The following is a 26,006-nucleotide window of genomic DNA, read 5'->3' as shown; positions in this document are numbered from 1 at the left end:
GGTTCCAAATATTCTTCCAGAAACAACACTGAAATATTGCACCTTCACACATTCAATGTCTCCGGTCATCCCAGGTTGCAGTTTTGAACTTAACCAGCAGGGGATCTCATTTACCGTACCCAGAAACACAGGTAGCATGTCAACACTCCTCGCAACTCTTTGATGAGCCTTTTTTTTATTGCATTTATTTTCATACATACATTTCTGTTGTGGGCATATATGCAAGAAAAGCTCACAGAGTTTTGATAGTACAGCACTGGTATCCAAGCCCCACAATGACGTGGTACGGCACAGGCAGCGATGGGTAACACGGGCTAATGTTGAAATGAGAAAAAACGGATTGTTGTTGAGTGCAATGGAATCGAAGGCTTCTTAGGCTTCCACAGAAGTGCTAAGGTGGTTATATGGATCACTGCATCCTACCATGTTTTCAAGTCTGTGCAGAGTAAAAACGTACAACAAAACACACACTTAAGTCTCCGAAATATCAAACCAACTTCCCTCAGATTCTAGTTGAAGTGACATCTGCAGACATTTTTGAAAACCATGCATGGCTTGGTTTCGCTTAAATTACAATGATAACAATACAAAATAACATTCTTAGAATAATACTGATTTTACTATAATACACTATTCTATACAAAATACCGACAAATGAAAGACAAACAGTCGTGACATTTACATATTTCTTTTTACATCATTCATCTACTTTTACTTTACATGTACTCAGCTTTTTATTTTATTTGCCAATACTCAAAGTACTGTACCATCTGGGAAAGAGGCTAAACAGATATCTCATCTTTTACTTGTTTCCATAAAAGATGCATGCTACAAATGGTGTATAAGGTGCTGAAAAGGTTTCATCCAAAGTTGCCAGAAAGTACTCACAAGATAGACATAAGCGTGTGGCAAATATTTTGCGACTGGTTGTGGATAATCATTCAAGGTGCTGCACACATAGCACTTTGATATATTTGTATCTCTCAACAATGGCTATGCTTCCATCACAGTGGGCATTTGTGACTGTAGAACAATCTCACAACTTTGCTAACAATTGCTAATGGACATTACAAAAACAAGTCTGACTAGATCTAAGAACCTCAATAGATAGTCAGCAGTGTGGGAAAGTTCAGATAAATTACGTGCCCTAATTCTAAATTAAGGCAGATGGATTTAGCTACTACTCATAGTTTAGCCCTAATAAAATAAAATAAAAATAAATCATGTTTGTATTGAATTATTTACTGGTACCACAAACTACATGGAAGTAGAAGACATGTAATTGCCATGGAACATAGTTTGATCTGATTTCTGGATGTTAAGAGAGAATGAAAAAAAAATGACAGCTGTTAAATGGTCAATGGTTCCAAGTCCTTGGTCTAGGTAATAATGCTACCCCAAGCTCTGTTTGCTGTATGTCTTTAGTTTCACACAGTGACATTCTCTAGATGATGTCCCTGAACATGGCTTAATAAATATACATCTCTAAAAGGCACTCACTCATTTCCAGCTCATCATTTCTAAAAAACAACACACAAATATTTGTTGAACTTGTTTTTCTTGAATATTAAAGGTCACTCATTTTTTTTTCACGTGATGAGTGGTCAAATTTCTACCGAGCCACTCTCTCAATTCTAACACCTCAGTCACATTATACGTGTGGTCAACTATAGACTAATGACCTGCATCAGTGGTGATCACCTGCCTGGTCTCTTACATGCAGCATGTGTCTATTCTGGAGGTTTGCTCAAGCTAGATATTCAGTATGCATTACATGTGTTAGCTTGGGCCCAGCACTATCCGACCACTCTGCTCCCATGTCAACTTGCAGCTCACTCCAAAGCCAATTGCTGCATTATCCATTCCATAACATCTTTTTATCCACTGTTTCAATTCCGCGTAGCGTGAAGCGTGTTCCACATTCCTCTCCCACACACCATGCCATGTTCCACAAATTCCAGTTCATCCCTCCTCCAACACAATTTCCAACTCACTGTAACCAAGCTCAGTCTATGGAAGATGGAATCTTGATACTGCCTTAAGAAATTGTATTTTACGACAAACTGTGCTACTGCTTGGTTGCTGGTTATACAGGATGGTTTGTTTTCATGTTTAGTGGACATAGGAGTGGCGTGACAGTGTCAAGGATTAATCACTCCCTCTCTAAAAACCAAACTTCTACATCCAGTGCAAATATTCCGCGTCTGATCACCTTCGTCAGCATAAAAGTACTTTAAGACAAAACTACTACAGTAGTACAATGAAGCAGAATAACTGTTGTGTGCACAGAGACAAATCTATCAAAAGAGAAAGAAAATGCAACCACGATTCTCTTTTTGTTATCGCTAAAACCACACGGGTGACGACCCAAGCGCTGCACAATCTCAGACGTTTCTCACGTCGAGGGTTGGCGTAGCTACGGAGATCTGCGCCACGATAAGCCCTCGTGGCTCAGGCTGAAGGCCACAGTTATTCAAGCACTCACTCAGCCAAGTCACATTGGGGCTCCAGAGCGCTCTGTTTACAGGAATACCTCTCAGCCATGGTCACAAACCCACTGGGATTAAGATTTGCTTTTTACATTGAAGTCGGAGACGTTTCTCCAACGTGTCCCCGACACCCATGTTCAAATTTACACTTCACCCTGATAGGACCAGCGTGTTGAATCAGCACTCAAGTAAAACCTCATAGTTTAGTGGTTTGAATGTTTCCCTCGGGACCTGAGAAAGTGGAGGGTAGGAGAGTCCGCACAGTGCCCTCACAGAACCACTTTGCTGACCAGAAACAAAATGTGGGGCCTCCATGTCTCTGGATACAGCTAGTATCGCTGGACACGTTTCTCTTCAGCATGTCTCTGTCCAACTTTATCAAGAGACACACACTGGTGTCTAAACATAAAGCTGAGATCCACACATCCAGGCAGTGTCAGGGTTGGTGCCAGTCTTGTTGCAGTTGGGTGGCTGGCTGGCTGGCTGCCCGGCGAGATGAGGGAAGGGCAGTGGGATTCTCAGATGTGTGTGTGTGTGTCCTGCTTGATCCAGCTCCTTGTCACACCTGCATCTCTGAGCCACTGGCCAACCCCAGAGCATGGGCCTCCTCTGGAGTCAAGCCGTTCTTCAGTGTCCTTCTCACTGTGTGTCCAGAAAAGGGGTGAGGGGGAGAGGGATTAGTCTTGACATTACTGTGAATTGCATTTTCTTGAGTTACATAATGTGATACAACGTTACATGATAAATCCCCGTTCAATCTCAACCCAAGTAAAGCACTTTGTCATTGGACGAAAGATTCAGGAAGGACCAGCTCACATGACTTGCGATTGGCCCGGGACCTCTTCCTCTCGCGAGGCTGCGTGCGCTGGCTGGGCCCCTGTGTGGCGGAACGGACAATGCGCTCCATGATCTCGTCCGCGGTGTCGGCCTCCGTTCCGTTCGCTGGGTCGTCGTTCACCAAGGACCACGGGGCGATGCGACCTGGCGGAAACCAAACCAGACAGGCACACTGACACCAACCCTAGACTGTTGTTGATGTTTGTCAGCGTAAAACCTGGGATCTGTTGCATATTGACCGATCAGAACTCTCTGTAGACTATGAGTGACACTTTAGCGAAAGGAATATACTTTTAATGTTAGTAGTATCTATTAGTAGAACATCCAGACAGAGATTAAAAGGCGCAATTTGCTGACAACTATCGAGGTAAAAATTGCCTGGCGAAATCTCGCCCGTCATTATTTGATGGAAGTCATGTGACAGCCCCCACGTGGCAGTATGGGATAGCTGGTGACACGAGGCAGGCAAGGTATTTGTCCCTCTGTTGACCATGGCATTCGTGGACAAGTGTCAGTATGGGCCAGTCAAACCAAAGTAGCTAGCATAACACAGCTAGCACGACAAGGAAGTCTGTGTTAGGCCCACCTCCACCACCACACCCACTATTCACACACTAGTAAAGCCAAACATAATGGGAAAATGTGTCAAAACGTTTGACTGGTACTGTAGGTGAATTCAAGCGGAAAAAAAACTGCACCCGGAGTGCTGCCGGTTTCGTCGCGGGTGTCGTGTGTAGAGGATGACAACACTGACCTCTGTTGGCCCTGGTGCGAGTGCGCAGGCCCGGCACGGTGGACGACCCACTGTCGCCGCCGCCCTGCAAGCTGCTCTTCAGGACTGCCTTCATGTTCTCGTGCTCCGCGGCGTCCTCGGCGTATTGCAGGCCCTGGGGCGGGCTCTCGCGGCCCTCCGGAGACGCGCCGCCAAACTTCCCGTTCTGTGGAGAGAGAGAGGCACAGAGACATCGTTGGAGCACTGTCAGTTTCACCGGGGGTAAACTGTTAAGATTTATCACCATGCTCTGGTATCAACCGCATTCGGAAAACAATTTTCGGAAGCTCAAACCTGTTATACAAATGGAAAACGAATACATTTGATATATATATACATACATACATATATGCTCCATGTACACTGAGACAATACGGCCTGTAGTCTGATGTGATGACCTTCCGATGAACCCTGACCCCAAACGATGAAAAGCCACAGCCATCTGTATTGCAACAGTAGTGTTGACAGGGCAGGTAATCTTGTATTGATCGAGAGCAGAAAGAGGTAATTCGATCCTGGTCTAGGTCAGAATCACTCCTCTTGGTTTGACTGGGTGGACGTGCTTATCTACAGACTCTGACCCACTTGGGGGCTGCTTTGAATTTGGGGGGCCGCTTTCTCGTCTCTAGATGTGCCCCTTTGTACACACACACACACAGGCACACAGACACCCATGCATGCACACACACCCGGCATGGTAATGCTAATCTCATGTTACGAGTTAGTTGCATTCCAGTAGCACCCAAAGACAACAAACGATGTGGCTTTGACGCGTAGGTAGCTGGACTCTATAATCACAGCAAATCACGATGTCCAACCAGAGCCGGCCAGATGAAACAAAGTCCAGCTAACAGAGCAAACCGGGCGCTCGTTTCCCGTTATGGACATAGCCACCGGACAACTAGCAAGTCCGTCCAAAGACGCATGCACCCGATGGAGTGTTTCCTCTCACACTCCTACCTCACCATCCTCTTCATCCTCACTCTTCAGAGGAAAAATGGGGGGGAGGGGGGAGGGGGGAGGGGGGAGGGGGGAGACAACGGAAAAGGATAAGTTGTTATGGTTTTCTGAAACTCACAAGCGTTGTCTTCCATGAGGGCCCACAATCAGACCTGTGACCCTGACGGCTCATCTCCGCTTCCTCCTCGTTAAGGGGAGAGACGGCGCAGTGTGGGCCTTGTTATTGCTCCACAAGGGACATGCAAAGGTTTGAATTTTCACACAGTGATTGAATTAGGGTCCCCTTAAACTGGGGCAGGGCCCCGCCAAGGCAAACACACTGGGGAGAGAGAGAGAGACAGAGAGGAGGAGAGGGAGGGGGAGAGGGGATAGGAGAGAGGGGGGTAGAGAGGGAGAGAGAGAGAAAGAGAGAGGGAGATATATAGGAAGAGAGAGAGAGAGGGATAGAGGGAGAGAGCAGGGCTCTGTGGGATAAAGGGATTTAGACAACTCAGGGGGGAGGTGTCTGACTTGACCTCCCTCTACGGCTGCCCTAGAACAGGATACGCTGAAAACAGCCCACAGGTTATTGTTACAGTAACCAACTATATGTTTGGACCCCAAAGAACAATGCTGATGTCATTACGGAAGAACGTGCTGTCTGGAGTAGCCACATTCCAGGGGATTCAACCAGGTCGAGGGGTTTTTGATTCCAGTTCAAGACTATCAACCATGACGGAGAGACTACAGCGGGACGACGCCCCAAAGGGAGAGGGTCAAAGGTGGATGTCTTCTGAGCTGCTAGCCCTGGGAGCATCGTGCTGGATGGAGCCCTTACGTCAGTGATCATCTTCCCCCTGGTCTTGTTCCTCTCGCGGTGGTTGGCCCTCTTCTGCTTCTGCTGCAGGACCCGTTCGCGAGTGGTCCGGTACTCCAGGGCGAACTCGCTGAGGATCTTGCTGAAGCGATGGATGCTCACATCCCGCACGGCGTAGGCCGGGTGTCCCAGGAACAACAGGAAGGCGTGGAACCTGGAGGCAGAGAGATGGTCAGGTCTGGATGATGCCCTCACCAAGCACAGCCAGATGTAATGTGATGCAGAGTGAAATATTTATTTGAGCCGATGCTTTTTATTCCAAACAGTGTTCATAGACCCACCCCCCCCACCAAGATTCATAGTACAGATAGACTGGTGCTTTGGTTTTGCATAATTCAGATTATCCATGTTTATAACCCGCTTGAAATATGTCTACAACTTCAGCCACATTGCTCGGTGAGACTGGGTCTAACCTGTTGACGATCCTCCGATGCACGATCTTGAGGATGATGATCCTCTCCGCGCAGTCCTTCAGGAAGTCGGACATTTTCTGCTTCAGTGCTGGTTTCATCTCGTGCTTGGCGATGACCTTGAGGTGGTCCCAGGATGCTTTGCACCTTCGCTCCATCTGGCTCAGATTCTCCTGCAGCTGGTCAAAGTCCACCTAGCGTGGGACAACACAGATGGTACCACTGCCGACCCCTGCTGCTCATATCTGTGTTTGCCAAAAGCTGCCAAAGTGACTACGGTTGATGCCATGCTTTATTGGACAGTTTTGAAGTGAACTGTGACAAGAGAGGCAGGGAAGAGAGAGAGAAAAAGAGAGAGAGAGATAGAGAGAGAGAGACAGAGAGAGAGAGAGAGAGAATGGAAGGCAAACAGCAAAGGGCCAAGGTGAGCCAAAGCAACTTTGTACCCAGGTAACTGCGGTAACCCCTCAACCTACGTGACACGTGCACTTCTCTGGTGAGCTACTGGACTGCCCTGCCGATAGCATATTTTATGAAGCCTAGCATCTACATTGCGTCAGTTAACCCAATAGCATATTTTATGAAGCCTAGCATCTACATTGCGTCAGTTAACCCAATAGCATATTTTATGAAGCCTAGCATCTACATTGCGTCAGTTAACCCAATAGCATATTTTATGAAGCCTAGCATCTACATTGCGTCAGTTAACCCAATAGCATATTTTATGAAGCCTAGCATCTACATTGCGTCAGTTAACCCAATAGCATATTTTATGAAGCCTAGCATCTACATTGCGTCAGTTAACCCAATAGCATATTTTATGAAGCCTAGCATCTACATTGCGTCAGTTAACCCAATAGCATATTTTATGAAGCCTAGCATCTACATTGCGTCAGTTAACCCGTGCCAGACACAAGTTAGGTTGGCATCTTTGAATTTGTGTTGGATGCGTGCTGCCGAAGGCTAACCTTAGCTGAACGAGTGATGGCTCCTATCTCTGAGTAGAGGTCTGAGCTGTCTGGAAACTTCTCAACCACGATGGAGCAAGCGTGGTGCAGCAGGGACTGCTTGTGGACCGTGTCCTTCACCTCCGGAACCTTCTCCAGGTAACTCAGCTCAAAGCCCTTAGCCTGGATACAAACACACACACACACACACGCACACACACCATAATGATACAATTTCATGGCAGAAGTTCAGAGACTTTAAAATTAGGTCCAAATTGCAGCCAATTTCCGTTTTGGCCAGGTCACAGATTTGTACCACAACACGATTCCATGGTATTATTATGTTGGATAGCAGGGTCTTGTACAAAGAAAAAGGGCTCCAATAGAGTGGTTGAACAGTGATCCAGATTCATTAGGCCATGATTATCAGAAACCACAATCAACTGCAGACCTGCCAATTTTTCACAGAGCTAAAAAAAGAGAACAGCATGTCCAGAAAGACATAATCCTTAACCGGATTTGCTTTGTTCTTTTGCCTGTTTTAAATGGTTTACCGTAAAATATAAACACACACATTATTTTTGTGACCCACGTGTTTGATGCATCATGTTTCCCACTTGCATGTTTACTTCTAATATCCCCAAGGATAAGTTCTCTTTTTCTGTTTTCCTATCTTCACTCTCTCTCTCAAAGTTTTTCTCTCACACGCACAAACATAGAAACACAGACACACACACATACATACTCTCTACACTCTCTCTCTCTCTCTCTCTTTCTTTCTTTCTTTCTCTCTCTCTCTCTCTCTCTCTCTCTCTCTCTCTCTCTCTCTCTCTCTCTCTCTCTCTCTCTCTCTCTCTCTCTCTCTCTCTCTCTCTCTCTCTCTCTCTCTCCTCAGTCAGACAGCAAGGCAGCACACAGCACATTCCTCAACACACAGAGGACCACTGTTTCACTTGCCAAGTAAATATGGAGGGTGCTTAGCGGGGGGTGGGGGGGTGGGCACACGGACAGGGGGGGGGGGAGGGACGGCCATCTCTCCTCGCCCCGGGCCAGCTCTCCGGATGGGTACTCACGTTTGTGCCGTTGAGGAAGTTGCCTATGGCCAGGAGCGTGGACAGGATGTAGCGTAGAGTCTTGTTCTTTTCCAATTGGTCCATCCCTTCCTTCAGGTCTTGCAGGGGCTCGGCCACTTCCTGAAAGAGCACGACATCCAGTCAGATCAGGCCCTTAGGCACCCAGGAAGTCGAGGACCCGTTTGGGAGGGAGCCGTTTAAATGTCTACCCACCCCCCCCTTCGGAGGATGGAATCCATCGAATAACAGAACACAACAGGAGAAGGAACGTGAAGACATGTCAGAATCAGGTGCAGCCAAGACTCCACCACGGCCGTGTAACCCTAACCCTGTGACAGGGGCTCCGACCCTCCCTAAAAGGAGCGCGATCCGCGTCCACATCCAAAACAAACAAGAGGAGACGAGCTGACCTTCTCCATGACCTCGTAGTCCATCTTGAAGGCCCAGAGCTGCAGGCGGGCGGACAGCTCGGTGATGGAGGAGAGGGTGAGGAGGAACTGCTCGGCTGAGCCCAGGGGAACGTCGGGGCTGGCCAGCTGGGCCTCCTGGATCTTCTGCTTCTCCTCCTCCGTCGGGATCATTGTCAGTATTTTCTAGTAAGAGGGATGGAAGGTGGGAGAGAGGGACGGAGATGGGAGACAGTCAGCGGGGGACACAAACAAGTATCGAGTGTATTTACACTGGGATACAGTATATCACGGAGCCGATAGAAACGGTGTCAGAGGTGATTCATCGAAATGGTAAACACAAATTGTTTCCAGTTTTAGGTTTCGTTTTTTTTTCTTCTTCTTCCACGATTCATTCACAACCTTGCGTGACATGTGAACTCTTTACCTCGCTGGGATTGTCTGTGAGAAAACACTTCCAGACACAGGAGGAAGAGCGGTACGTAAACTTCTCTCTGGTAAAAATGTTTCCATGGTAAGAACATTGAAAAATACAGATTACGTAAGGCTAACGGGATTATTTGCAGATCCGAAGTCCACCAAAGGTCTATATTATGGTTTGAAAACGACCTTCAAAAATGCATGTGTTGCTAACCTTTAATCGTCCTGGTGATTAATTACATGAGCGCGGCCAAACACACAGCCATCCAGCTGGGAGACCAGAGGACAAGACCACACTGTGGCCAATCCACACTAATTGAAAGCTTTTTTTTGTGAAAAATCTAATGCGGAAATGCACACGGCATGTGTTTTCGGTAGACTGGGTCAACTAGTCCTCAGTGAAACCAGGCTTATTTTGGATACGTTTGAGATGAATGTATTTGTGTTTGCCAAGTCAGCAATGTATCTCTAGCACGAAGCAGCTAGGAAGGCAGCCATTCCATTTCCTCAAAGAACATTCTGGTTTAAATCTGCATATTATTCGACATGACAGATTAACTGTGGAGAGAACGGTGAAAACAAATTTGCCGGGGACAGATACATCTGTTTGGCTCACATACAAAACCATTACCTTCCAGAAGCTCTGGATGTTAACACTAGAACCATCCGTGAACACTGTACAGCGATACTGTTGCAGCTTACCTCAATGCCTTCCTTGTTCAACGCGTACTCATCAAAGTTAAGAATGGCCGTCTTGATGGTCCGGGGTGGGGGTAAGACAGTCAGACCGATGTTGATGGCATTACTCCGTTTGGAATCCAGGACTATGATCTCTTGTCGTTTCCCATCAACGGCTGCTTTCTGAGAGGGTCGAAAAAGGTTCCGAAAAAATAAAGAACGTTTTACACTTGACCTGCAAAGTTCATCTTTATTTTTCAAGAATCTACCTTGTACTGTAGGTGACCTGTTCAGAGTCAGTCACAGCCACATCATCTGGCTGATACTGTCTGTGAACCTTTACAGTGAGAGACTTGATCTATATGTGGGGTGGGCTCATCTGCTCTCGAGGGGTTCTCCTGGCTGGGTCTCTCTGTGACAGAGTGTGCTTTATAAAAGACAGGCTGCACCTTTGATGGGGTTTAAAAGGTATTAAGGAGTCACTCCGTGGCACTCCATCATGTTGTCTCCCTCCGACATGCGAAGGCTTTGACCCATATCTATCGAAAAACAATCTGTTTCAAATCGACCTGCGTTCTTCTGCAGGTTGAGGCAGGAGACAACCACCGATGACAGCGGATGGGCCCAACCCCGAGTCACGATGCACACCAAATGTTTGCCTGCTGGAGCCGGCCTGAAGCCTGCACATGCATCAATGGCTAAACAGGCACACGTGTGTACCCGAAATAGAAAACACAGCAGGAAATACTGAATTATGAACAGGAAAAAAAGACCAAAAGTCCACCGCCAGCTTTGACTGTTACAGAACACACCTGAGGGTCAACGTGGCTTTTTCTGCTCAAGATGTGGTACATTTTCGATTGCTATTCTTGGAAATGCTGCCCAAGCAAATAGTGTACGGTATGTTTGTCCTCATTTTGGACTGCTCTGTCTCTTTGTCTGTGTGGCGTTTTTTGTGGTGTCTCACTCGCACTCTCCCTATAGTTCTGATTTTGGATAGCCACTCTCTGTTACTATATATCTCATTTGTTACTCTTTACGATTCCCCATGTGTAGCCTCTTGTTTTTGTCACAGCTTAGAGTCAGTTGTGACAGTAAATACGACATGAAGAAAAGTGTTGTAAAGTCATCTCTACCTTGGTGACAGGCAGCTCCTTGGACTTGGACTCAAAGAGATTCTCCAGTTTGGACGTGTCCAGTTTGACCGGCTCCAGTTTGGACCACAGAGATTCTTTGCAGCATTTATGGTTCCTGTACTGCCAGTCCATGGGCCGAACCTCGTTCCAGAACAATCGAATGGTCTTCTTCTTCTTCTGGAAGAGAGGGGGCTCCCCTCTTCCGAGCTGGGGGGAGTTAAGCGGGGGCTGGGGTGGAGGGGCTGGAGGCATGGAGGGTGGGGGTGGGATGGGGGCCATCTTCATGCCCAGGATAGGAGGGGGCGGGGGGCACCCGAACAGCGGCGGGGCCGGGGGTAGAGCAGCGTTGCACGGCAGAGGCGGCGGCGGCGGGGCCGTGAGGTCGCTGGAGCCCATGACACTGTCCGCGTCCAGGATGTCCAGGTCGTCCTCGTCCGCCAGGTCGGTGAAGTCCAGCTCTTTGATCCGCAGCTCCCTGGGGTTGGCCATGAGCTGGTCCCAGATGTAGTCCGACTCCTTCTTCGGGGGCAGGGGGGAGGAAGGGGCCGGCGGGGGCGCCTTGTCGGGCTGCAGTACCTGCTGCTGCCTCTCTGACGCCTCCAGGTCATGCGGAGTCCCCAGACCCTTGACCAGGTCGCCGAACTTCTCGGCCACGGCTCGGACGCTGCCCTGGTTGTCCAGGTGCTGGACGTCTATCTTCTTCATGTTCTCCTCCCGCGCCTGCCGGTTGGCCTCCAGCGTGGAGATCCTGCTCGCCAGGCTCGCCACGGACGAGTCCTGGTCCTCCTGGTCCTCCTCGTTCTTCTCCGTCTCCGTCTCGCCGGCCTTCTCCTCGTCCTCGCCGGGCGCCTTGCTGGCGGCGTACAGCATGTCCAACATGAAGCGCTTGCTGTTGAGGATCTTGCTGCATTCGTCGTTCCCGTCGGCCTCCTTGATGCTCTGCTTCCATTGGCCTGCAGCCGGGGAGACACGGAGGGAGTGGGAAGGAGTATCAAACGCAGCAATACATTTACATTTACATTTAGTCATTTAGCAGACGCTCTTATCCAGAGCGACTTACAGTAAGTACAGGGACATTCCCCCCGATGCAAGTAGGGTGAAGTGCCTTGCCCAAAGACACATCGTCATTTGACACGGACTGGAATCGAACCTGCAACCTTCTGATTACTAACCCGATTCCCTAACCGCTCAGCCATCTGACTCCCCGCGACAGACATTTAACATCCCAACAAAGCAGAACTCGATTAAGAGATCGATTAGGGGGGGGGGGGGGGGGGAAATGAGACGGGGCTTTGTGGCCGAGTTCTCCTACCTGCGTCGTTGTCGTTGTTGAGTTTCTCCTCGCGCTCCTCGCGCTCCAGCGTGCTACTGGCCGAGGAGATGCTGGAGGCGGAGCAGTTGTCCTTCTCGTTCACTTCCTCGTTCTGCCTCTCCTTCTCACTCAGCGAGACGCTGTCCTCCACCTCTCGCCCCAGCGCCGGCACCCTCTCACGCTCCTCCTCCTCCTCTAACTCCACCTCCACCTCGACTCCCTCTGGCTCCGCCTCCACCTCCTCTTCTTCCCCCCCTTCCTCTACCTGTTCCTCCACCTCGGATCCTTTCTCTTCCTCCGCCCTTTCTCCTCCCTCCTCTCTTGCTCCCTCCTTCACGTCTTCGTCTGTCTGTCGCGCTGTCCCCGTCTCTGCCTCTACACCCCTGCCCTGTTCTGCCTCAGCCTCAGCCACGTCCTCACTCTCTGCCTCCGCCCCTGCCTCTGCCTCCGTCTCCGTTGGCGTCTGTGTCTCGTCTGGTGCGTCCGAGGGAGGTTCTGGGGGAGGGTCTGGTGCTGTTAACTCTGGCGCTGGACTTCTGGTTCGGGTCACGGTGTCAAGGCTTGGCTCTAAGTCTCTTTCGGTTCCTGGAACAGAGAGCAAGACACAACAAAAGTGTTACATTAGGGATTTCGATTGTATGCCTTAATATTGTCGGACAGAGCTTGAGAAGTGATCTTGTTTAGAATCTAAATACTGCTAAATTGCTTCCTGACACTATTCATTGGCATAGTAAATTGTCACGAATCAGCATTTTTCGGTTCACGCTCAGTTCATTTTCCGCTCCTAAAGCATGTGTACTATCAAACTAATCAATTGTCACATTGATGTACTCCTGCAACGCATTATATTGTTCTGTACTGTGACGGGAACTACTTTAAACGAAGATATTAAACGATTCATTAAGCCAAATACTTTTTGGCCAGTATTTTTTTAAATACATCTCTATATATTTATATATACATATTTGTATTTATGTATTTTTATGCCTACTATGTGGTTATCACCTTACATTGCCTTAATAATCTCATTTCCCAGAGTCACTTGTTTCAATGTGCATACGACAAACAAATCTCACACTTTTACTTGAATGGAGGGTCTGAGTTAGATTTAAAAAAAAATATATATATATATATATTTCGTGGAAGTCACCGGAACAATTAAATGTTTCTACATGTCTGAGCCTGTGGGAAACTGAAGGTCTATGGTTAGTGGTGCTGTCCAGTCCAGTCCGCCACACCTTCCCTCTTCCTGCAGGATGTCAATGGAGCCTCATAATGGGAGTCTGCCGCCCTTTGGTTACCACAGGAAAGCCCACACCACAATCACATCCAAATCACCGGGCCTCGGCTTCCCTCTTTCCCCTTCACAGCCTCACCCTGACCAGTTTCCCTCAGCTAAGCAATACAGCCGCAAGACGGACGTGTCTCAACACAGCCTTTCTGAGGCACCCGAAAGGCAATCCATCTACCGTGCTGTACGCCCATATCCATGTCCGCCCTGTCGTCCGGATGTTTCCACAGTGATATTTCAAATCCCGTGGATCCCCTTGGACTCTCTACCCATGAGGCAATTTGTCGGCCTCGAGTCAGTGGATTCGAATTCACATGTAAATCGCCCCTCAATGCGCTAATTTCCCACCCCTCATCGTGGATGTCAGCTGGGCTGATGACCAGGGGCTACTCTGCTCTACAGGGCAACGAACAGGGAGGGAGGATGAACGGTCGTCCGACGGCGTTACCCTGTGTCTGGGGCGGGCTCGGGGAGGGCTCCTCCTGATTGGCCGCCGAGGAGGGCGTGGCACAGCGGGAGGAGGCGCGGCTGGCGGGGTTGGAGCTCAGACACAGCGTGATCTCCGTGCGCCCTCTCGTCGGCGCCCGCGGGCGCTCCCTCTCGAACTCTTCCGACGCGAGCCTCTCGACGTTCTTGTACCTGCGGGGGGCGGAAGGGATACACGTCAGCCAGGTGCCATCTCCAGACGTCTCTGTAATGGACGCTCTAGGTCACACGTGTGGACTGAAGTTAAACGGGGGTAGGAAATATTTCACAAAACATTTCATTCCCCTCCTTGAAACGGTGGCCAAGTGTCTGTGAAGCATCCCTGACAACTCCTTCAGGCCGAGTGTCGGATAGATCTTCACCAGCGCATGTCTCTTTTTAATGGCTTTTGCTTATCTTGATTTATGCTGCACCCCCCCTTCAATCAAGTGGTATGCTACAGGAAATCCACATAGCATAACAGGGGGAAACATGACAAATGATTCATGCGTTTAATGCTCTTAAGTATAAATATGGTATTTTATGCACTCACACACACACACACACACACACTCACACGTACATACACCCACACACAGCCTTCCTTATCTAGCAGACCCGTGCCAAGAAGCAATTACACACCTTGTCCTGTTCCCTTCTTAAAGGTCTTAATGCAGAGCAGGCCTGGAGAGGCCCTGACACCTATAACTCAGCCCGGGGCGGCATCTGCAAGCTACAGACATCTGCTAGCCATTCCCAAAAAGCTGACAACCTAGAGCCTCTCTCTGAGTCTCTCATCGTGTGGTCATTGCATCTCAATCGTCTATCCACCGCGTGTCTATCGCCGGAGACAGCGAGCTACCTCTCTACGCATGACCCGCGTCGGCTCTCGGAAGCAGACGTACCTTTCTTCTCTGGCGTGCCTCGCCTCCTCGCGCTTGTCCGCGTAATCCCGACTGTCAGCGTTCAGAGGGGGGGGCAAGGGAGACAGAGGGAGGGAGATACAGCGAGAGAGAAAAATATATTTACATTGACATTCTACGATCATAAAGCCTAGGCTATAGTAACGGAGAGGCTACATTTTACATTTACATTTATTCATTTAGCAGACGCTCTTATCCAGAGCGACTTACAGTAAGTACATTACTTCCCCTTGACATTCCCCCCGAGGCAAGTAGGGTGAAGGGTTCTAACCCGACTCCCTCACCGCTAAGCAATCTGACTCCCACATACCCAATACTCCCAATTATAAAAAAGACAGAAAACAACCCTGTTCCCAGACCCATCCTCTCCATTTGCTTCAGGGATCTTTACATGGCCAACAGACCAAGCAGAGACCAAGTGTCTGCAGGGCTTTAGTGCCTTTCCAATGACCATAATCAGAAGAGACCAGCCTGTCCAGTTTGTAAACAGTTCTCGGTCCGTTGATAACATTTGATAGCTCCCAGTCGGTCGCTAACATTTGATAACATCATTGTTGCACTGTCTGGTCAAATCCAGACTGTTCTTTGGCTCTAACCGCTGACATACTGTTAGAACGGGGCAATTGTGATCCTTGACTATCTGCTCTACTTACAACATGCACTGTTTGTGTTACTGTGTCGCTTTGGATAAAAGTGTCTGCTAAATGAATGAACTGTCAAATGTAAATAACATGGGCCTACATGCCTCGATCTCCCAATCCCAGACAAAACAGACTAAACGCAGTAAATACCTATAATAACCTTGTAAAGAGATTCAGACAGGCATAATCTCTCTGTTTTCAGTTCGTGGTTGAGTGTGGATCTAAAGTCCTGACAAGATGAATGCCTGGAAACCACAATGTTTGGAGATGCAGGGTGGGATGCATAAAACTCGACATGTAGCCCATGTTTTTTATCCAAAGCCCAAAGCGACATACAGGGGGGGATTTGAACCTTCGGCCTCTTGATCTACAGTCAAAAGCTGAACCACTGAACTATACCCATCCTAGTTGTTTGAGGGGAGTGGTCTGAATGTAAAAAAAACTACAACAAAAAACAGAAGCAAATGCTTTTTAACCAAAGCAACATTCCGGGGGGGATTTGAACCTATGGCCTGCAGTTAAAAGCTCCGCCACTGATCTCCACCCATCCCTGTTGTTTAGAGACACTTGAGGGTGCACGCTAGCTCTCACTTGAAGCGGTTCCTCTCCTCCCTCTCGATCCTCTGCAGGCGCTCCTCTCTTTCCATCCTCCTCCTCTCTCGCTCTGCAGCCAGCGACTCCTGGTGCTGCCTGTAGGAGGAGGAGAGCAGACCCCCCAGGGCAGGCCTGGACACAACAAACACGGGGGGTGTGAACCACAAATCTGGCTGAAACCATGTATGACCTCCTATGTTCATTGGGTGGTCTCAGGCGAACAAGGGTTGTCTCGGAGACGACCCCGAGGCCCCTGGAGGTGGATGTGGGAGCTGACCTGTCTGGTTTGGTGTCGGGCGTGGAGGCCGGGGAGGGGGGAACACGGTGGACCGGGGTGGTGGGGGCGCTCACCACCACCTGGGGACGCCCAGGGTGTGAGCTGCTGTTGTGTCTAATGGAGAGAGAGAGAGAGACAGAGAGAGAGAAAGGGAGAGAGAGAGAGAGAAAGAGAGAGAGAGGGAGACAGACCGAGATAGAGATAGAGAGAGAAGAGAGACAGAGGGAGGAGAGAGAGACTCAATAAGAGAGACAGAGAGACAGGCATAGAGAGAGAAGAGAGACAGAGAGGGGAAAAGAGGGAGAAAAAAGAAAGAGAGAATGTATAAGTGAGAGACAGACCGAGAGAGAGACACAGAGACAGGGAGGGAATGGTGGAGGGGAAAAGAGAGAGCGAGAAGAAGAGAGAGAAAGAGAGAGACGGAAAAGAAACACCATTATGTCCCAGACGCGATTTTTCCACTAAGTAACCGAAGAGACTGTCATGGTTGCACAGGTGCCCTGATTTTCCCGGCTGGGCTCTTGGCTCGGACTAAGTGTGATATTCAGTAACAAGGAGGGTTATATAACAGGAGTTTTTCCATCCTGGGCTCGAGACGTCGAGATGTGTTGACTGAAACAACACACAGATCCACCAAGACTGGGCAGAGGGGGCTCTTGTGCATGTGCGGGACAGTCACACCTCACCACCTTGCAGACTGTGAAGGACTTCTGCAGGTTTCCTATTGAGTGTGTGGATGGTCATGGAAGACTGTCTGCCCCCTCTGCCAAGTAGCCAGCAGAGCAAGGAACCGGGTAGAGCATGGGTCACATGGACTGGGGTATGAGGGCCCGGGTATGATTCTGGCCTGGGACATTTTCTGTATCCCTCCCTCCCTCCCTCCCTCTCGTCTCTCTCTGTCACCATCAAAATAAATACAACTGATAAATGTCCCCCACAAGAACAGCTTTCAGTGCAAACCAACAGTGGTATTTAGAAGTCATTGCTTTTCCAATAGCAAATTGAGAGGTGGACGCACCGTCGTCCTAAGCACTGTTCCCAAGCCGACCCCCCATTCCCCTCCCCACCCAAAGGAAAAAACGAAAACACAGCGAGTACTAACATACAGTGTCCTGAAGTCTGCAAGAGTATCACACACCTACACGTACTGCAGGACTGAGGCATGGGAATCAATACGACCTTATTGAGGTCTTACCTTTCAGCCCAGCAGGACACTCTGGATGTGTTAGTACGTGAAACATCTGTCTGACTGCAGAGAGGAGAGACAGGGAGGAGAGAGAGGAACATTCCAGTCAACCTCCCATCACACAGAGAGCATGCAGGTAGCAATCAAAAAACGACAGAGACAGGACGTAGGGGAGGGGACTTGAAGGAAGGAGGGCGATAAAAGACGACGACAACAAAAAACGGCCAAGCTCTCTGTGCTGACCGGACACTGGAACAGCATGCTACGCAGAGTGTCCTCGAGAAATCAATGAAACGGTTTGAAAATCACGGGTTGGCTGTTTAGGGAGCTTTTCCTTGCTTCTTCCATGTGGTTCTCTTCTCACTTAGAGATAATGTAGGGTTAGTGTGGTATGAGAAGGACACATAACGAAGGTCGTTTTCTGCTGTTCAAGAGACATACTTTCCATCCTGTTTCTATTGCTGTGGCGATTTCACAACGCTGAGAGATCTGAGGGACGTTTAAATGTGAATTATGTTGCCCTTTATACTTGAATTTATTTATAGACTTGTCTTGGCTTAACTGTGGTACAGTGCCACAATGAAAGGCAGATGAGCAGTAAATGTCAGGAAAATGTAGTGTTCTCCACAGAACGTCTTGCCTTGCAGGAACCGAGTCAAGGAAAGGATTTGTCTTTGTTCAAATCGTTCAATTCCTTTTCTACGTGTACCATCTGAGATGATAGATGGAACGTAGAGCTTGCCTGACAGGGAAAAGTAACAGTCTCTGACCATTTTGACCTTCAAAACCCTTCCTATCATCTGAGGGATAAGCTAAAGCAAGCAAAACGTGTTTTGCTGGACTTTATTTATGCTTAAATCATTTCTTTACATGCAGGGGAGTGATAGGACAAGTGCTTCTTGTGCCAAGTAAAGAAGAAGACCGTGAACTTAAAACAGTGTCAAGGCTTCTGTACGATGGTTAACAACAGGTATTTCAGATGCTTGGCCGGGTGAATAGTGAGCCACCTAGCCGAACACAGAGACAGAGAGACGAGTGCTGGAGACGACTATGCATATCAGAGCTGGTGCTCTTTTGTGGGAACTGAAATGCAACAGGTGTGGCTGAAGTGTAGCTTTCGCTGCCCCTCTACCTGCTGAGCTTCTCCCTGGCCTGTCCTTGCTCACCCTCCTTGGCCCCGCCAGACACCCGCCGCCGGTCCACGTCAGGGGGGAGAGGGAGGGGGGGGAGGAAGGGGTGGGAGCGGGGGAGGGAGGCCAGGAAGGAGGACGGACGTCCACTGACGGGGGAGGACGAGGAAGAGGACGAGGAGGCTAGAGAGGCGCCCGTGCGGCCTACGAGCCTGGCCGAGCCAGGGAGTTTCCTCGGGGCCGAGGCTGAGACGGGACCAGAGGGTCGGGGAGGGACAGTCACGGCACTGGGCCTGAAGCCTCCGTGGGATAGGGTGGACACAGGGACAGAACGGCTGGCCCCGGGTCTGGAGACGTCCACACACCCTCCCTCTGTCTCTGGGTTGGTGGTGTCCGGGGCCAGGTTAACCATACACTTTAGACTCAAACACACAGTCGAGGAGTCCGCCATGGCTGACCCCAGGCTAGGAGCACAGGGGAGCAGAGCACAGGGACAGAGGGAAGGAATACATTCAAACCCACATAAGAATACACAGGATGTTCCATACTCATAAACACCACGTGGTATGAATACAGGACAGTCTAGAACGTTCTAGAAGGACCAATAGGGCTGGGGTTGAATGCTGTTAAAACCAGCTGTCCTTGGATACCTGTGTAGGCCCTGTCTAGAGGCCTCAGTGATTGGATGACTCTCATCGTCCACCTCATCATCCTCCTCCTCCTCATCATCCTCCTCCTCATCATCCTCCTCCTCATCTTCCTCCTCCTCCTCTTCCTCCTCTCTGTGGTCAAAGGGAGGGGCCGAGGGGCGGAGGGAGGGAAGGGAGAGGGCAGGAAAGAGAGGAAAGAAGAAAAAGGAAGAGAAATTGCACGGAGACAACATACAGTAAAAACAGCAGACAGCAGAGAAATAGACCATAAAACGACAGACAACACGTGCAGGAGTGAGAGAAACGAAAGACAGGAGCACACAGCGCCCTTATCAAAATACACATCGCAGAGAGAGACACGTTAGACACATGACAGAGAGAATTGTCCATGGAAAAACGGTCTTTCCATCGTCCCGGACCCGTTTCGCACACAAGCGTCCTAACAGGTGACATGACACAACGAGCTCTCTAATGCCGTGACTCCTTCAACGGATGACCACTGAGACGGTTTGTGGCTGTGCGGTCACATCTGGACTGTTTGCACCGATAAAGGAGTCTGGCACACGGATTCTCCTGTGAGTCCATGGCCACCTCGCTATCATGATCCCATGCTGGACGGCTGGATTTCATTAGCGATGTGGAAAACCCACGTCTTCAAAGGAGGCTTGGGTTTCCTGCGGTGGATTGCTAGGAGTCTGGATCACATGACATGCTGGGTGGAATTCAGCTATCGGCGCAACTGAGTGCTACCAGAAATGCTAACAGATATGATAGTTAAAAAGGCTTGTCATTCATAATTGTGGATCAGGTTAGAGTGTGCATTAGACTGAGAGGTTAACAGCATGTCTCTTGCCAGTGGGGGTTTGTGTAGATAAAAGGCTGGGGTCTAATTCACTGGCATATTGAAGTGATTGTAGTCCTTTTTACAGTTCCGGAACTTCAGCGACAACATTGAGAAAAAGGGTTTCAAAAATAATAATTTCCGTAAGCGAACACACACACAACCACATTCACACACACGCATGCAAGCTAAGGCAGGGCTCACACACACACACACACACGCACACACATACACACACTCCTTGTCAAAATCCCCCTTTACACACAAAATCACCCCTTAAACATCAACAATCTTTGCTCATATTCCCCGTGTGATTGTGTGGACATTGGAATTCATTGGATTAAAAATATGTCAGTGAGGAATTTAAATTCCCGTACCGAATTGCTAGCAAAGGATAAGGCTCGTATCAGAGTGCCTCCAGAAGTTTCCTATTTCCTTCAGCAGCAAGAAATATTAATCTAAATGTCCGTTTGCAACAGCAGCCTCGACGCTGCTTTTCTTTTATTACTATATAATTAAATTCCCCAGTTTGGCTCTGCTTATTACAGACGCGTCTCTCCAAGACTGTAACACAATACAAGACTGGCAGACCAGGCGCTTCCTGTTCGACTGAACAGAGAAGGAGAACTACATGGAGCCTGAGAGAATCATACGGGACATGTTTGGTGGGGTCTTCAGAGTTGACCCTTTCTGGGTGGCGAGGACTTGTGTTTGGCAGAGAATGTTCAAACCTACATGACACCAACCACACCAACCTAGAAGGTTAACCAATTCAGACTCTGCTGCCAAGTTCAAGTTCATGTATAGCAACAATGACAGTGGAAATATACTCTCTCTCTCTCTCTCTCTCTCTCTCTCTCTCTCTCTCTCTCTCTCTCTCTCTCTCTCTCTCTCTCTCTCTCTCTGTATTTCTTTCTTTTCCCCTATATCACTCCCTCTGTCTCTCTCTGTTTCTTGCTTTCTCTCCCTCCTTCTCTCTCTCCTCCTCTCAGGGGCCCCCTCCTCCCCCTCTCACCTCTCGCTGATGTCCTCGATGCGCTGCCCCCCGAAGGCCTGGAAGTGTCCGTTGTGTCCGTGGCAGTGCGGGCTGCTGGGGGACGCGGGGGCCGAGGCGTGGCCCCGCCCGTTCTGGAGGGAGTGTCTCCGGCTCCGCCGTCGCTCCAGGCCCCTCCTCTCACTGCTGCCGCCCACGCTGGCCCGCCGCCGGTCTTTGCGGCCGGACGGCGAGGGCTGAGCGTCGTCGTCGCCGTCCTCGTGGCGTAAGGTGGCCTGGGGGCGGACGGCGGAGGAAAACAGGACGTGAGAGAGTGCTGGACACGGAGACGGAACGCTACGCTTTACTCAGGAGAGGTGAAGGGAGCAAGGGTGAAACTGAGACATTGATGTCGCGTGTGGCTGTGTGGTGAGGTGCTGTGGTGAGGTTCTGTGGTGAGGTGCTGTGGTGAGGTGCTGTGGTGAGGTTCTGTGGTGAGTTGCTGTGGTGAGGTTCTGTGGTGAGGTGCTGTGGTGAGGTGCTGTGGTGAGGTTCTGTGGTGAGGTTCTTTGGTAAGGCTGTGTGGTGAGGTTCTGTGGTGAGGTTCTGTGGTGAGGTTCTGTGGTGAGGTTCTTTGGTGAGGCTGTGTCGTGAGGTTCTGTGGTGAGGTTCTGTGGTGAGGCCGTGTGGTGGCTGTGTGGTGAAGCTGTGTCTGTGAGGCTGTGTCTGCGAGGCTGTGGGGTGAGGTTGCATGGTGAGGTGAGGCTGGCTGGCTGACCTCGTAGATGTTGAACTGCTCCATCAGGTCCAGATCCGTGCCCTTGCGTCCAAGGTGCCTCTTGGACATGGCCTCGATCCCCTGCTCCTCCAGACAGTCCACAACATCATAGAAAGAGTCCTGGTCTGGCAGGCCGGCCAGCGTCTGACACACACACACACACACACACAGACAACCATACGCACACATGCACACACAATCACAACATGATTACAGATCTCAAGTACCTAATCTGTGTCACACTTTAGATTTACTCGTGGGGGAGAGAGAGAAAGAAGCAGGAGATAAAAAACGGGGATGAGGAGAGAAAATGGGGGAGATGACAGGGCGAGCAAAAGATTTACGAGGGGAAAGGCCGGTACACATGAGTAGGAAGAGATAGAGAGAAGGAGAGCGGGGAGATGGAGGGGGGAAATGAAGAAAATACAGCACAGACGCTGTTCAAGAGAGAAAGAGAGAGAGAGTGAGAGAGAGAGAGAGAGAGAGGGAGAGAGAGAGAGAGAAAGAGAGAAAGAGAGAGAGAGGCTGACCTTGTTGACGAGAGTCATAGCGTACACCAGCAGTTCGGTGTCCACGCCATCCTTCTCGTCCAGAATCTCCATGGCGTTTGACCACAGCTTGGTGCCTGCACCACAGAAAACCCCGATGCGTTAGCTAGCTCGAGCAGACAGCCACAGGTAAGCTCTCCGTGGAGAGAGGTTAAGTCCCGGCGCCTTAGAGGCTGCACTGGGCCAGGTGAAACAAAAGGTCTGGGAGAAGTGTTTTGTTGGCTCTGATGTCCGGGCTGAGGTAAGGGGGAAGGTTAGGGGTCGTCAGACAGGTCTTTCCCCCAGAGCTGGATGTTCAGAGCGGGGGGACGGGCTGAGACGCGGTCGGCCTCCTGACTGCTCCGCTCAGCAGCCGCTGCAGTTGGAGGGGGTCAAGGCTGTGTGTGTCACAGCCGTGCTGAGGTGTTGGGTTCCCTCTCCCCGCACAGGAGTGCCGAGCTCGGAGTGGGACAAGGCCGAACGCCCTCCCTCCTCCACCCTTCTCTTCCCTCCTCCTCCTCCCCTACTCCCTCCTTCTCACTCCTCTCTTCTTCCTCCTCCCCTACTCCCCTATTCCCTCCTCCGCCCTTTTCTTCTCTTCCCTCCTCCTCCTCCCCTATTCCCTCCTTCTCACTCCTCTCCTCCTCCTCCCCTCCTCCCTCCTCCTTTCTCCACCCTTCTCCTCCCTCGTCCTCCTCACCTACTCCATCCTCGTCCCTACTCCTCCTTCCCCCTTTTCCGGCCTTCTCTTCCTTCATCCGCCTCCTCTCTGCTCCTTCCTCCTTCTCCCTCCTCTCCTCCTGCTCCTCCTTCCCCTGCCTCCCTCCTTCTCCCTTGTCGTCCCTCCCTCCTCTCCTCCACTTTCTTCACCTCCCTCCTTCTCCCTCCTCTCCTCTCTCCTCCTGCTCTCTCCCTCCCTCCCTCTCCCCTTTCCCGTCCACCTCCTCCTCCCACCTCCCACCTCCTCTTCCACCTCTACTTCTTCCTCATCCCCCACTCCCCCAGCGAGAGCGAACACAATGCTGATCTTTTAGAGCACCGGGTAACCGAGCCCCATTTGGGGAGAGCTATACTGTCGGCTTGGCCGTGGTGGCGGGGAGCTGCCCCTGGACACCCGAACCACCGCCAGCTCTGGAGAAAACACAAGCCCACTTGCACACGAGCCGCTGTCACCCGAGCTAGGGTGCGGGAGTAGAAATACATCCTCTCTACCTGGCTTTGCATGGATCGTCAACGCATGTCTGAAAAGACGAATCCCAAATTGGCTACGCTAATGTATGTGTAAGCCATCCAACAGTGCGGGGTGCTGACCCCCTCTGATGTTGGTGTGTTTTTGCCCCGGCAGTCTGCCTTACCTCTCTTGGTGTCCACGCCGTTGACTGCCTGGATGAGGAGAGCGGCGTTCGCCTCGGTGTACTCCACAAACACCAGCAGCAGCTTCAGCGCTGTCTTCACCACCAGGCGGAACTGCAGCGACACACACACACACACATGAGCACACGTGGACGAACACGCACGCGCACACACAAGGAGGAAACGGGCTTGACAAGGAGTCTAATGCCAGCTCTAAATCACCAGGGAGCACACCATCCAGTTCTCAGTGTTACATAACCGGACGAGCTCTTCAACAGGCCTGACCAGAGTCTTGCAGCCTGGACTGGATGATAACCACATGATATCTCCTGCTGCACAAATTCAGAATTATCTAGTGCCGTATGACAGCACTTCCTGTTTCCAGAACACTGAGGGGTCATGATAAACGTACACAAGATGGAGAAGGAGCACAGAAACCAGCCTCAGTTCGTGGGAAATACCCCGCATGGTGTCTGATGCATGTCACATGTTAGTCATTTTGCTCTGCAGCTTTGAGGGGTGACATTGAACCATGGAGCGGTACTAAATCTAAAGCTGTCCTCGGTCCTTTAACTACATGAATAACAGCAAACGGACGCAAACGCGAAAGGGAAAGAAGGATTGAGAGAAGGACGGAAGGCGACTGAGAGAGACCTGAGTGTAATGAAGCGGTTGGCGACCAGGCCTTGATCAGAACCATGCGGCGGGTTACACTAGCCCACATGGGGGAAAGAGGAGAGACGTAGGCGGTGAGAGAGAGAGAGAGAGAGAGAGAGAGAGAGAGAGAGAGAGAGAGAGAGAGGGGAATAGAGAGGGAGCAAAGGCGAGAAGAATAGGTTTCCTCAGGAAATTTGAAGAGACAACGTTAAGAAGAGAAGAGGGGGTAAATGAAGAGGGGGTAAAAGAAATGAGGAGATAGACAGAGAGACACAGAGAGAGACAGACAGAGAAAGAGAGAGAGACAGGGAGAGAGAGAGAGAGCAAGAGAGCGAGAGAGAGAGAGACAGAGAGAGAGAGAGAGACACAGAGAGAGAGAGAGAGAGAGAGAGAGAGAGAGAGAGAGAGTGAGAGAGAGAGAGAATAGGTGAGGGAGGGACCTGGCCACCAGGGGGCTGAGGTGAGCCGTGACTCCACCAGAGAGGGAATGGCATCAGAGGAGAGGAAGTCGACTGTACCTTAGAGCCAACCAGAGTGTAGAGCCACTGGACCGTTTCATTGTGAGCTATCAGGCCGTTCATCCCATCCACATACAGCATGATCTGTCCCAGAGCTGGAGAGAGAGAGTTACAGAGAGAGAGAGAATTACAGAGAGAGAGAGAGAGAGAGAGTTACAGAGAGAGAGAGAATTACAGAGAGAGAGAGAGAGAGAGAGAGAGAGAGAGAGAGAGAGAGAGAGAGAGAGAGAGAGAGAGAGAGAGAGAGAGAGACATAGCAAAAGATAGAGAGAGAGAGAGGAACAAAGCCAGAGAGGTTAACCACACTTTAGTCATTTCAAACAATAATTGCTATTAATCCCTCCCTTTACACCAGAAGACATACCCATCTGTGCCAGACATCATCAGTAAAGCATTCTGGATGTCTGGGTGTGTGTGTTTGTGTTTGTGTGTGTGTGCGTGTGCGTGGAACACATTATCCTTCGCTTTCCACGTTCTCCTTATGATTCTACGACCCTCCACAGAGAGTGACTCAAGTGAGGACCATGTAGAACCATGAGGTACTGCTGATACACAAGGCTAGAGGAGGACCAAGGGACCAACTCAACTGTACATGGCACACTAAGGACCATGTAGAACCATGAGGTACTGCTGATACACAAGGCTAGAGGAGGACCAAGGGACCAACTCAACTGTACATGGCACACTAAGGACCATGTAGAACCATGAGGGACTGCTGATACACAGGGCTAGAGGAGGACCAAGGGACCAACTCAACTGGACATGGGCACACCTGACACTTCCCACACGTTCACTCCCAAAAATACACTTAGAAACTGCAAGTATATGTCAGTCTGTCATCCTGTCTGACTGTCATTCTGTCTGTCTGTCTGTCTGTCTGTCAATTTGTCTGTCTGTCTGTCTGT

At 50.0% G+C, this 26,006-nt stretch overlaps 1 protein-coding gene across 2 annotated transcripts; it reads right to left on the bottom strand.

Moving 5' to 3' along the window:
• Positions 1 to 158: 158 nt before the first annotated feature.
• LOC124483420 (FH1/FH2 domain-containing protein 3-like) lies at positions 159 to 25,219 on the bottom strand. 2 transcript variants are annotated; one of them, XM_047043874.1, is made up of 20 exons: positions 25,102 to 25,219; positions 23,929 to 24,040; positions 22,577 to 22,671; positions 22,047 to 22,190; positions 21,311 to 21,564; positions 16,489 to 16,602; positions 16,209 to 16,343; positions 14,959 to 15,009; positions 14,037 to 14,227; positions 12,298 to 12,882; positions 10,986 to 11,938; positions 9,874 to 10,032; positions 8,755 to 8,937; positions 8,345 to 8,464; positions 7,293 to 7,454; positions 6,328 to 6,518; positions 5,876 to 6,068; positions 4,081 to 4,264; positions 3,306 to 3,470; positions 159 to 3,131 (listed from the first exon to the last, which is right to left on the bottom strand). In XM_047043874.1, exons 1-20 carry the CDS (start codon positions 25,180 to 25,182, stop codon positions 3,049 to 3,051), a joined length of 4,155 nt encoding a protein of 1,384 aa, XP_046899830.1. In that variant the 5' UTR covers positions 25,183 to 25,219; the 3' UTR covers positions 159 to 3,048. The 2 variants fall into 2 exon arrangements, with proteins under 2 accessions (XP_046899830.1, XP_046899838.1); XM_047043882.1 differs by lacking the exons at positions 16,209 to 16,343; positions 16,489 to 16,602; positions 21,311 to 21,564; ... (2 more) ...; positions 23,929 to 24,040; positions 25,102 to 25,219 and adding an exon at positions 5,059 to 5,082 and having other exon boundaries at positions 14,959 to 15,198.
• Positions 25,220 to 26,006: the final 787 nt, after the last annotated feature.

This window comes from Hypomesus transpacificus, chromosome 2, assembly GCF_021917145.1.
Source record: "Hypomesus transpacificus isolate Combined female chromosome 2, fHypTra1, whole genome shotgun sequence".
Taxonomy (NCBI): domain Eukaryota; kingdom Metazoa; phylum Chordata; class Actinopteri; order Osmeriformes; family Osmeridae; genus Hypomesus; species Hypomesus transpacificus.
Note: the sequence above shows the minus strand (reverse complement) of the source record. Positions and strands in the feature narration are given on the sequence as shown.

Excerpts from the sequence above, each read along its gene's own strand:
- LOC124483420 (XM_047043874.1), bottom strand. The coding sequence starts at position 25,182 with ATGCTGTATGTGGATGGGATGAACGGCCTGATAGCTCACAATGAAACG. Across the intron at positions 15,010-16,208 it reads GAGGAGAGGAACCGCTTCAA|TCGGGATTACGCGGACAAGC; the intron begins GTGAGAGCTAGC and ends GAACGCTGACAG. Across the intron at positions 3,132-3,305 it reads CCGGGCCAATCGCAAGTCAT|TGAGAAGGACACTGAAGAAC; the intron begins GTGAGCTGGTCC and ends CTGGACACACAG.